At 36.1% G+C, this 12,175-nt stretch overlaps 1 protein-coding gene across 2 annotated transcripts in view; it reads left to right on the top strand.

Moving 5' to 3' along the window:
* RGS7 (regulator of G protein signaling 7) overlaps nt 1–12,175 on the top strand; it is a 488,559-nt gene that overhangs the window by 462,450 nt on the left and 13,934 nt on the right. For both annotated transcript variants that reach the window (XM_029934821.1, XM_029934822.1), the window contains 3 exons: nt 2,262–2,448; nt 5,468–5,557; nt 7,693–7,773. In XM_029934821.1, coding sequence (XP_029790681.1) covers nt 2,262–2,448; nt 5,468–5,557; nt 7,693–7,767 — 352 coding nt within the window. In that variant the 3' untranslated portion in view covers nt 7,768–7,773. The remainder of the gene's footprint in view (nt 1–2,261; nt 2,449–5,467; nt 5,558–7,692; nt 7,774–12,175) is intronic.

Raw genomic sequence — 12,175 nt, 5'->3', positions numbered from 1 at the left:
CACAGTTCATGAGTTCAAGCCCCGTGCCATGCTCTGTGCTGACAGCTCGGAGCCTGGAGCCTCCTTCAGATGCTCTCTCCCTCTCCCTTCTCCTTTCCCACTCATGCTCTGCCTTGCTCACTCAAAAATAAATAAGCTTAAAAAAAATAAAGGCAGTGATGTCTTAGAGACAGCTATAAGCATATCTGCTGCTGCAGATTATCCAGGGAGAAGCCCCAGTGAGAAATCTTAAATAAGTGACTTAATCTTCATATCCTCGGTTTCCTTTTCTCAGAAATGGGGCACATAATAGCATGTATGCTAGAGTTGTTTTGATTGCATTAGTTAATATGGCTAAACCACTTAGAAAAGTGCCTGCATTTATATATTACTGTAGGGATTCTTATTAATTTTTTTTTATTAAGATGTCACTGCATCTGTATCAGCTTTCCCTTTACCAGCCCAGTGCTTGCCTGGCAGAGGCCTTCTCCTGCTCTGCACTCCCACACTATGCAGTTTGTTCTGTTCCCTGAGAGTCACTCTGGAGTCCTAATGTTAGGCAGCCATTTGAATGGTGTACCTTTTTCTCTAGTGCTTCTTTGAGGATAGAAAAATTCTTTTGATGAAGGTGTTGAGAGCATGCTGAGATGGACTTGAATGAGTGTTAATTACAACATTTATGCTATCTCAGATGGCACTTGGCATTCCTATTAGATTTGCACAGTGTCCAAATCTCTTATTTTTGGATGAAATGGTCTTGAGCATCACCTTCTGGCAACAATAACGGTAGTTTCATGTGTAAGGATTGTCCAAATTGGACTGTCTACTGTGACATATCTCTATGGGAAAATGACCTCTAGAAACTGGAAACCCACTAGATGGAGTCATATTTGATTTTCTAACACTAGCTCAATTGCTTATTTCTGACCTTTCATTAATGCCCAAGTTAAAATTTAATAATTATGAAGGTTCTGTTTTGCAGATTGTACCTCTCTTAAGACTCTGTAGCCTGTAGTGACCTTTGTCTTTGTGTCATTTGCCCCAGTTCATGACCACATCTGCCATTAAGGTGATAATGGTCCATGTTGAGGATAACATAGACCTGGTTTATTCCTGTTTCAAGTATTTTTTTCATTTTAAAAAATTATAGTGATTTATATATTCATTTTTTAAGTTTATTTACTTATTTTGAAGGAGGCAGAGACAGGCATGGGAGGGATAAAGAGAGAGGGAAAGAGAGGATCCCAAGCAGGCTCCACGCTGTCGGCACAGAGCTCGACATGGGGCTGGAACTCACAAAGCCATGAGATCATGACCTGAGGCTGAAATTAAGAGTCAGATGCTTAACCACCCAGCGGTCCCCATATTCATCTTTTCAACATTATTTCTAGTTCTAACCAAAATGATATTAACATAGAGCGAATTTTAAAGAAATGAAGCCCATTAATACAATGTGGCCCCTTATTATTAGACTTTGCTTTTTGTTCTTACAGCCAAAACACATTCTGTTTTTTCTTTACAGCATATATATTCTATATAGAAGTATATAAAATATAGTTATATATTTAGAAGAAAGTCAGTATTTGTTTTATTTTGTTTTGTTTTTTTCAGAGTTTCTGAATTGCAATGATGCTTCTGCAGATTTAAACCTTTCTAACAATGGCATATGAAAGCTTGTTGTTTCTGTCATTCCATAACTCTCTGAACTAAACAACCTAAAATTAAAATTAGTTACTTACCCTGATTTCTCCAGCTAAGGCCTTTTCTGATCTTGCATTCAGGCCTCTTTTAATTCTAGTAGAGCTTTGCTGTGACTCCTCTGCCAGGTGGAGCAGGAAATCCTCTCTGTACTGCTCTCATTCTCCACGTGGACAACAGATCCACAGGATACAGTACAGTGCACTGCTTTATCCCCCAAGCGGATGCTTGATGTCACTCATCCTAATTCTCTTAAATCTCGTCTTCCTTTCTAATAAATGGTTCTTTAGCGGTGCTATTTTGCTTTAGTAAAAATTAAAGTTGTAAAGAATCAGGGCTCTGGGAAATATCCTTTCAATAGCAAACACTTAAAAGAGATTGTTTTCAATATTTCCTTTTGAAAACATTTATACCTTTGAATACAACTAATGAAAAAAAATCAGTAAAGGCCATATATTGGAAGCCATCAGAAAAAAAGGAGTTCATTGTTATGCATTATTGTGAATTGTATGATCAGTCAATATTATAAGAATTTGAAGATTATGAGGCATCACAGTAAATGCCCGGTGTCACATTTTCCATAGATTCTGGCTAGCAGTGGAAGACCTGAAGAAAAGGCCTATTAGAGAAGTCCCTTCTCGAGTTCAGGAAATATGGCAAGAATTTCTGGCTCCTGGAGCCCCCAGTGCCATTAACTTGGATTCTAAGAGCTATGATAAAACCACACAGAATGTGAAGGAGCCTGGACGGTACACATTCGAAGATGCTCAGGTTGGTATATGGGTGGGCCTCACAGTATGTCACAAATGTGCTCTGGGAAATTGACATTTGAGATATTTCTGTTTTATTTTCACTGTAATTGGCAGCTAGACGTATGCTTTCAATTTAGGTAACTATATGTAAAATAATTCCAATTGAATTAGAAAAAAAGAGACACATTAAAATGAACAGTCTCTAAAGCCTGGGAATGTTTTGTAAATTTGAATGTTTTTATGTGAAAATTTCTTAAAAGGGATACTTGAAATATTTGAACACTTCATTTTCTACTCTGTCACCCAATATGTGAGAAAACACTTATCTAATGATGGCCCCAGCTCAGTAACACATAGTTGAAATCTTTGCAGTATCTTCTGATGTGGCAATCTAAGATGCTGACATTCCTAAACACTCAGCATTATGAGTACTGAGGACTAAGCTAAAGTAATTAAAGTTATATCATACTCGAACCAGTTTTGTCTCTGATGACACAATGAAATAGAATTAGGCATATATGAATTTTCCAAGTTAACTTTTCAATCTGTGTAAAGGAAAAAAGGACATTTATATTAAGATATTAATTTCCTAAGACAAATATTTAGATTCTTTCCCTCAAACTGGACATAATTGCCTCCTTAGACACAGTCTTAATTTCTACTTTCTCTAAAAAAATTGTACTCAAGAAGAAAAATAAACTTTGGGGTATTATTTTCCTAATGATGTGCTGTGATTGACTTTTAAATTGGAACATGCATACTTCTTATTTCTTAAACATCTTCTAGAGAAGAATATTAGTTCTAGAAAGTATCTTGTTTTCCAAATAACTATATTGTTAAAATAAAATCTAGAAGATGAAAAATAAGATACATACTTGTGCTTCCTTGTTTTCACTCTCAGTGGAAAGTACATTCTTGTGGCTTTGGTCTAAAGAAATGAGCCATCGTATAGAAAACTAACACAGGCAGAGACAGCTAACCATTCTTGCTCTGCCACGGCCTTGTATGTAGAAACAATTATAGACACATGCAAAAGAGCAGGGTGAAAATTGTAGTCCTGTTGCCTACTTCTCTGTGCATATATCTTTCTTTCAGTTCAAGATTAAATTTCAAGCATTTTTCTAGAGCCAACAATGTGTAAAATCTCTGAAATGACCTCCCTAAAGTCATAAAAAGAACATTTCTTTGTTATTGGTGGCATTAAAAATATCCTTGCTTAATAAGTCTTCAATACAATGAAAAGGCATAATTTTCTATAGAAAACATTACCACCTGACCCTGGGCTTCTTTTTCAGTTAAGTTCAGATATTTAACTCCATTAGTTGATGGGTTTTTGAACCCCATCTTCAAAAATATAGTAATAGAAATTCCTGCCATTATTGAGAAAGGACACAGTGTAATGGTTAAGAAAGCATTGCCCTTGATGACTTCACACCATTCGCTTTTGGCCTGGAGTAATTTTAAGAGATAGTTATATTCTCAAATCACCTGGATATATTGCCTGGGTTCTAGTCAGAGCTCTGTGACCTTCTGTGACCTTCTGTGACCTTCATATCTAAAATGGGTATAATAATGGTTCCCATCCTCACTGAGGTTTAGTGAGGATTAAATTAACTAATATAGGCAATCGCTCGAAGTGTGCCTGGCATATATTCAAGTATATCTGAGCACTTACTATACAGATCCCCCTACTTTGCTACATATATATCATTTCTCTAAACCTCACAACTACCCTAGAATTGAAACCAAGACTCAGAGATAAACTGACCTAAATTTACATGTTTGTAAGTGGCGGGCCCTGAGCAGGATATGATCTAAAACCTTCAAAGTTTGACTCCAAAACAAGACATCTCTCCACTTTTCTAACAACAAATTCTGACAGGGTCTCAAATGGACCATACTCTTGGAGGTGAATCTTGGGCTAGATATTGAGTGAGAATAACTCCAATTATTATTGTGTTTGAGACCAGGGAAAGTCATTTCCTAAAATAATATTTTTTCTGCAAACAAAGAGAGATTGGGACATCCAGGATACTCTCTACATCTAACTGATTTTTCACTAGACCACAAAGAGGAAGGAGCATTTATGCTCCATTGAGCCGCAGTACGCCAGAGCAGAATCTCCCCCGATGGGGCCAACAACTGGATTGGAGCAATGCATTTTTTCTTTGACTTCTTTATCTATCAATATTCATCATCAGTATAGAACATTGCAAACTAATTATAGGATTAATTTATTAAATATCTACCTAATCTGCCACTGAAGGAGTTGTTTTTTTTTTTAAATCATACAAATTGGGAGATTTAGCAATTAAATATAACAATATATTTTGGATTGTGCTCTGGCCCACAGTGGATATGAATGACATTTTTTAATATAATTTGCACTAAAGAGATGATTCATCTGGCCAGTCTGCATCCTCCAAGTATATTGTAGATGCCAAAGGTATCTAGAATGATTACTCAGTCTTAACTTCACATCATTCGCTTTTGGCCTGGAGTGATTTTAAGAGATAGTAGATTTATATGTATTCTCAAATCACTTACATAAATCAACAAGTTGATTTGAAATAACTTCATGACATTCCATTAACTGAATTTCATGTTTTTCAAGGACTGGATGTGACTTGCCTCCTCTGTGGCTGTCAACCCAATTTATTTGTTTTAGTATAATGTATTGTCAAATTGGCATCCATACAACACCCAGTGCTCACCCAACAAGTGCCCTCCTCCATGCCCATCACCCACTTTCCCTTCTCTCCCACCCCCCATCAACCCTCAGTTTGTTCTCAGTATCTAAGACTCTCTTATGGTTTGCCTCCCTCCCTCTCTGGAACTTTTAAATACTGATCCATGAATAAAATTATAAATATGAAGATTCATATGTTCTGTAAACACAAAGTATTCTCATCAACATTCTCATTATTACTTTTAGCTGCTTCCAGATTTGTTTTGAACCATACACTGTATTCTTAACAATGTATTTGGTTTTCTCTGAGAAATAATAAAGAAGCACTTCAACCATTATTTCTTTTTAGGAGCACATTTACAAATTGATGAAAAGTGATTCATACCCACGTTTTATAAGATCCAGTGCCTATCAAGAGCTTCTACAGGCAAAGAAAAAGGTATTGGTTCTTTGTGACCTTTTTCAATCTGGTTCTCAGTTATAATTGTATGGATTAGTTCCCTCTGCTGAGGTCAGGGTGTTGGACAAATGGTAAGTGAACACGCTCCAAGACCTTCCCCTAACCCTTGCATTTTATAAGGGCCATTTAAGATGTTTTTGTTTTTGTTTGTTGATTGCTTATTTTCTTTTTTGTTTTGTTTATTTCTGCAGATGTTCATGCTTTACAACGCTTTTTAGAAGCTGTTTTCATGTTTTATGTTAGTCTTTTGTATGTCTAGTTTCTGGATATAAAAATTAAAAAATATAAAAATTAATGAAAATGAAAGAATAACATCATTAGGTCACATACTCCATAACTAAATATAGACATATTTTTTTCAGTGAAAGTTGCCAAAATGTAGTTATGTTTGCTTCAGAATATTTTAATTTGCATTCATCCTGGATTACTTAGTATCTTGATGATGAATTTTACACACCTAACAAGGTAGCCAAACACATTTGGAAGAGCTGCAATAGACCTCATTATTCAATTAATATTTATAACCAAAATAATCAATGAGACAGGGTATGGAAAATCTGAATATAAAAGTTCAACATCATTCATTATTTTGTAATGTCAAAATAGTCCATAGCATCCTGAAATTTTTGAGATGAAATTATAATTTTGTATAATTCATGACTGTAATTTAGGCTAATATGATTTTTAAAAGTCCGTTGCCTTCGTCACTGACAGTAGATACTCTGTACTTGCTTTGTTCAATACAGAGGCCACTAGCCACATGAGGTTGTTTAAATTTAAATTAATTAAGAGTACATAAAATTCTAGCCAGATTTCACGTACTTAATGGCCTCAGCTAAAGGCTTCTGAAATATTGGACAACATAGAATGAAATTTCCATCCTTTCAGCAAATTCTATTGGACTGCAATGCCCTGCAGAATTGATGTAATAAACAGAAATCTAGTCCTAAAATAAAAGTATGAAGAAATTCTGAAGACATTCCACTAGATTTTCAAATATGTAGGCTTTGCAGATGTCAGCGCAAAACCTTCATGTATCTACTTCATTTAGTGTCATTTGATTTTGCTTGAAATCATACCACTTTGTTTGCACAGGAAGAGTTTTGGTGTTAAAAATACAGGTCCTAATAAAAACGGGAGCCTATGTCCTGTGTCTAGCATCCTTCCTTGGCAGCTCTCCTACCTTCCTGGTCCCTGTGACTTAGATCATGGATTTGGTGTTGCCTCATTTCATCATCCTGTCTCTTTATGCTCTGTTTTCCTTGCTTTCTTTTTATTTATGTTCCCTATTTCCCTTTGCCACACCCACCCCATTCATGTAAGTCGGAACACTCAGTGGATCGCAGAACATCTTTTGAGAAATTTGCACAGAATATGGTAAGTTTTCTTTTTTTTTTTTTTTTGAGGAATTGCAAATCATTAAGTCTAATTGGGAAATGTTCCCAATTTTTAGCCTCATCGCTCACCTTGCATCCGTTGATGTAACAAAAGTATTGTCTTTATTCGAACTCAGAACTTCTGCTTCCTGCTTATCTTTCTGTCCCAGCTCTTTCTAGAGTAAAGATGTCATCCATGAAAAACCATTCATATCAAACTAAGGTTTGGAAATAAGTGTATATTATGACATATAAAATGAAGATTTCTTATGTATTTTCATTTTTATTCCATGTATCCCTTTCCTTCTTAAAGATAATGCATGCATTTCTACATGCTCTTTCTCTTAGCCCTTCCTAAGACCTTTTTTAAAGTTAAAGAACAACGAGGATTCTGTGCTTTCTACTTCTGTGGAAAGAAAATGACCTAATGAGCAGTTCAAAGCCAAAGACTTGGTGTGAATGGTGGTTGGTGACAAGATATGCCCACCACAGACCCACCAGCACGCCTCTCTTATGCTTTGTTTTTCTGGAAGGTGTTGAAAACTTTTGCATAAATCCTCCAAGAAACCAGTAGTTTTCCTACCACTGTTTTCTTAGAGTCTTGCCATGTGTTTTGGTGATATTTTAGTGATATATTTGTATGTGGGATTTTTTTTTTTTGTATTGTGCCAGTGCCTTTGGAACTTTCTGACGTTGTTTAAGCTCAAACTAAAGCCTTCAACACATTTATTTTTATAGGGCAGAAACATCCCTATTTTCCCATGCCATAAAAACTGTACACCAACACTGAGGGCCAGCACTAACCTGTTATGAAAAGAGGTAGAAAAATCTTGGTTTATCCTCAAGTTTGTCTGCATTGTCTGTTGACTTATGTGGTTAGCTCCATGCTGCTGTGTGTGTGTGTGTGTGTGTGTGTTGTGGCTTTTGCTGTGATGGCCAGTTAAGTGGAGTTATGTGTGTTGAAATGTAAGCAAATTGGATTCAACAAATATGCTGTTTTTGTTTTTAGTTTCCTTCAAAGATCTTTGTGGTGGGAAATGTTAATCAGTTCTATTTATGAATTGCCAGTTGTGACTCGGCACAGAGAATTTGAAAGACTTTGAAAAGCAGTATAGACGTTGAACATTCAATGTGATTGCACGAATTAAAGGGCTGGAAAATGAAGGACTCTAGGAATTAATCACTCTATAAACTTCAAAATTTTTTGGCTGATTCTGTTGGAATCTCTGACCTTTAAAATAAAATTTTCCTAAACATGCCTCATAAGTCACCATGGGAAGATAAAGACAATATTTTTTTCAAAAAGCCTCAAGATTTTGCTGGAGAATGTAGCCATAGGCTGTTGCACAGTGCTCTGTGCACTATGTAAGAATTCTTCCAAATTCATCCTCTCCCAACACAATGCTGACAGAATATTGTTCTAAAGACTGGAATGGAAATTTGCTTGATGTGATTAAAAGTAATAACACAACATAAGAAAGATGGAACAGAGAAGCAAAATGGTTGTTTTTCCTCCAACACCATCCCCAATTCTGACCTACTTCTCCAACTTTTGAAATAGTACCACATTGTCACACATCGCAAACTTAACAACCATCAACAGGAAATAAGGGGAAGGCGGGCCTAGCCATCTATGCCTTCAGTCAAAATCCACAAGTGGAATGCCAGTTACATTCCAGACATGGTGCTGTGTCTCAGGAGCATGTATACGGTAGAGACCTTAATTGCTAAGGAATCTAATGGTATAAACAAGATGTGTTATGCACACGAGAAAGATGAACTGTTTCTGCTTGGTGTTGAGGTGGGAGGGTGCACCCACAAGTAATGTGAAAATTCCCAGAGGAAGTTACATTTAACTGGATTTCACTAGAACAAGAAGGGCATCTGTTCTTTTAAGGAGAAAGGGAGAAAAGGCTGGAATTACTGAAGAAAAAGATGTTGGGTAACATTCACGCATATACACACACAACACATTTATAAATGACAGTTAATCTTCAGACACAATTGTTTGGGATTATTTTTTCCATCCAGGAAAACAAAAAGTAATATTTTCCATTGGATATTTTGTTTTAGTAGTACTCTAAAGAAATGAAAGAAGGAAATTAAAAAGGCTCTCTGATTTCGTCAATAGATTACAAACAATTGTATTTGTTATTACTCATATGAAGTAAGTTTCTATGCTGACAATTATTTATATACAAAAATGAAAATTAATATGCTATACAGCATTAAATCTTAAGATTGGTAGTTTTTATTTAAAGTCCCTTTCACTCTTTCTATCCTCATTTCTTTTTATTTTCCCTTGGTTCTGTGTTGCTCTGTGTTTGTGATTACTTTTGGGGTCAGCAGGTGTATTAGGAATCTGAAGTACCTACATAATAAATTTCATAGGATATCTTTACAGGATCAATAAAATAATTCTAACACTGGATGAAAATGATTTTATTATGATCAGGTAGACATAATGAAGGAAATATGGAGTTTAAATAAATATTTTAGAGGAGTCCTATGTGCAGATTAGTCCAGCAAATGGAGGCTACAGGATTGTGTTCAATAATCTGACCCTGCAAGTTAGGTGTTATTATACTCATTACCTTACCCATTTTATAAGTGAGAAAACTGAGGAGTCAGAAGAGGTACAAAATTTTCCCAGAATCACACAGTTATTAGGAGCTGGCGCTGACCCCAAATTTATTTTGTTCCCAAATTCTTCCTTTGTCCATTGATCACCTTGCTCTTCATATTCTTCCAACTGATAGAAGATGAATAAATCCTGCCACCTGCCATTCCTCTAGAGTCTGAGTCCATTTCCAATTAGTATCTGTTTGTAGAAGTTTATTTACATGTTCCAGCACAGTTACTCATAGCCTGGCTTATAAAAATGGCATCACTGTTTTGTTTCACACAAGAATAAAAAATGTTATGCCCAACAGTTCTTCCCAATACCATTGGTTACTGAGACTAATAAACTCTTGCCAGCCCCTTAGAAAATAATTCTAATAAACAGTTAACAGTTGCATGGCATTTTACAATATTCCAAAGACACTTGTCCTTTTTTGCTTGTTTTGTTGTCACTGTTGTTTACATATAGGACAATCTTAGGAGGTGGTCAGGCAAGTGTCACCTCCCTTTCACAGATGAGCAAATGAAGGAATGGCAAAGCAAGATCACTTCAGGACGCCAGTATCACTCAGTTGTGGACAATTAAAGCCAAGACTGAAAGCAAAGCTTTCTGACTTTAAATTCACTCCTCATTTTCTTTCATTGGGCCCAATGCTGGAGAGATAAGAATAACTCACATTTGTGTGACACCTTCACCTTGCCCTTGTTGTCTCCAGGCCTCTCATCTCCTGTGATATGCTTTTTCATTACATTGTTTCCCTTGCCATCAAATAAGACCTTAAGGGTAAAGTCTTCAAGGTTTGCTATGTTCTTTCATGCCTTTAAACGTTATTCTTCCTACATAGACATCATTCCCTTTGACAAAGTTCATGTGCTGTGCAAATCCTAACAGCTGTTTTCTTCCTCCATCACCATCACGGAATCTGACGTCATTTCTCCAACCACTGAAGTCTCCGCCATCTGTCTGCCCCACAAACCACAAGGAGAATGGATAGGAAATAAGGGGTGGGGGGAGGAAGAGGATTGATTGTCCACATCTTCAATCAAAATTCATACATAAAGTACTGGCTGTACTACTTACTTCCTCTCCTTGGTGTGAGGGGAAATTAAGTCATCCTAGCTCTGGGCTAGAAAAGGAGAAATGAGAAATAGAGAATGTTCATGTTGAACTCCCAAGAACTTGCCTAATCTAACCTCTTTGAGGAGTAAGTTTTCTCTATCTCAATGAAGTCTGGTATCTGCAGAGCCTTGAAAAGAATTGACAGGGCACCTGAGTGGCTCAGTCGGTTGAGCGTCCGACTTCAGCTCAGGTCATGATCTCACAGCTCGTGGGTTTGAGCCCTGTGTCAGGCTCTGTGCTGAGACACAGCTTGGATTCTGTGTCTCCGTCTCTCTTTGCATGCACCTGCCCCCCCCCCACACACACACTCTGTCTCTCTTAAAAAAGAAGGAAGGAAGGAAGGAAAAACTTATGCTAGTACTTATGCTAGTGCATTGGGCTTGGAAGGCATGCTCTAGATGGTCACAAATTACCAGAAGTTGTGGCTACTCTGTGATATAATTTTAACAAAAGCACTGAGTTGACCCTGAAATCAATTGATCTTTTGGAATCAAATCTTTAACTCAATTATGATTGCTATGCATATTGATAAGACCAAATGTAAATAAAATCCTATAACTTGCTTGGATAGTTAAAAAGTGAGAAAGATAGAATATTTAGTTCTTTTAGAATGTTCTTTTTGGTTACATCTAATTAAATTCTTTACCTGAGCCCATTATGGAGTTGCTGGTTAATACACCTCATGTAAATTTAATAGAAGCAACAAAATGAGGTAAGAAGAGTCTAGATCTGAAAGCTGGACATATTAATATATATGTTTGAAACCTAGTCTGTGCTTTCATGCCATATGAATATTTAGAAATGGCTGAACCCCAGCTTCTTAGCTATAATCTCTCTAGCCAGGAGGAGTCTTAATTAGCACTTTGCACAAACATATATTAATATTACATAAAAATAAATATAAATATTCTTTATATAAATGCATGAAGAAACAGGGTTATATGTTAAATGTTCTTTTGAAACATGCTTTATTTGCTTAGATTGCATCACAGATATCTTCCTGGTCATTTCATATTCTTCTACATAATTTTATTTATTGACTACACAAAATTTCTCTCGATATACTTGAAATTTATTTTCCAGTCCTGTACTGATGGACATCCACATTGTCCTTTCTTTCTTTCTTTCTTTCTTTTTTACTATTATAGATCAAAGTATGATAAATATCTGTCAGGTAAAATATTGATTTTTTCTCATAACATAGTCATAAAATTTTAATTGCTTGGTTAAATGGAATGCAAAGTTATAAAAGATGTTTGCTTATCTATTTTTCCTTCTCTCTTATTTTATATTTTCCCTAACATGAGCACATACTAGAAGAAAAAATAACTGGTTGAAGAAGGCAGGAATCTTTTTTTTTTCCATAATATTTTATTGTCAAATTGTTTTCCATACAACACCCAGTGCTCTTCCCCTTAAGTGCCCTCCACCATCACCGCCACCTCTTTCCCCCCCCTCCCTCTCCCCCTTCAACCCTTG

The sequence above is a fragment of the Suricata suricatta genome, chromosome 3 (assembly GCF_006229205.1).
Source record: "Suricata suricatta isolate VVHF042 chromosome 3, meerkat_22Aug2017_6uvM2_HiC, whole genome shotgun sequence".
Classification (NCBI taxonomy): Eukaryota; Metazoa; Chordata; class Mammalia; order Carnivora; family Herpestidae; genus Suricata; species Suricata suricatta.
Note: the sequence above shows the minus strand (reverse complement) of the source record. Positions and strands in the feature narration are given on the sequence as shown.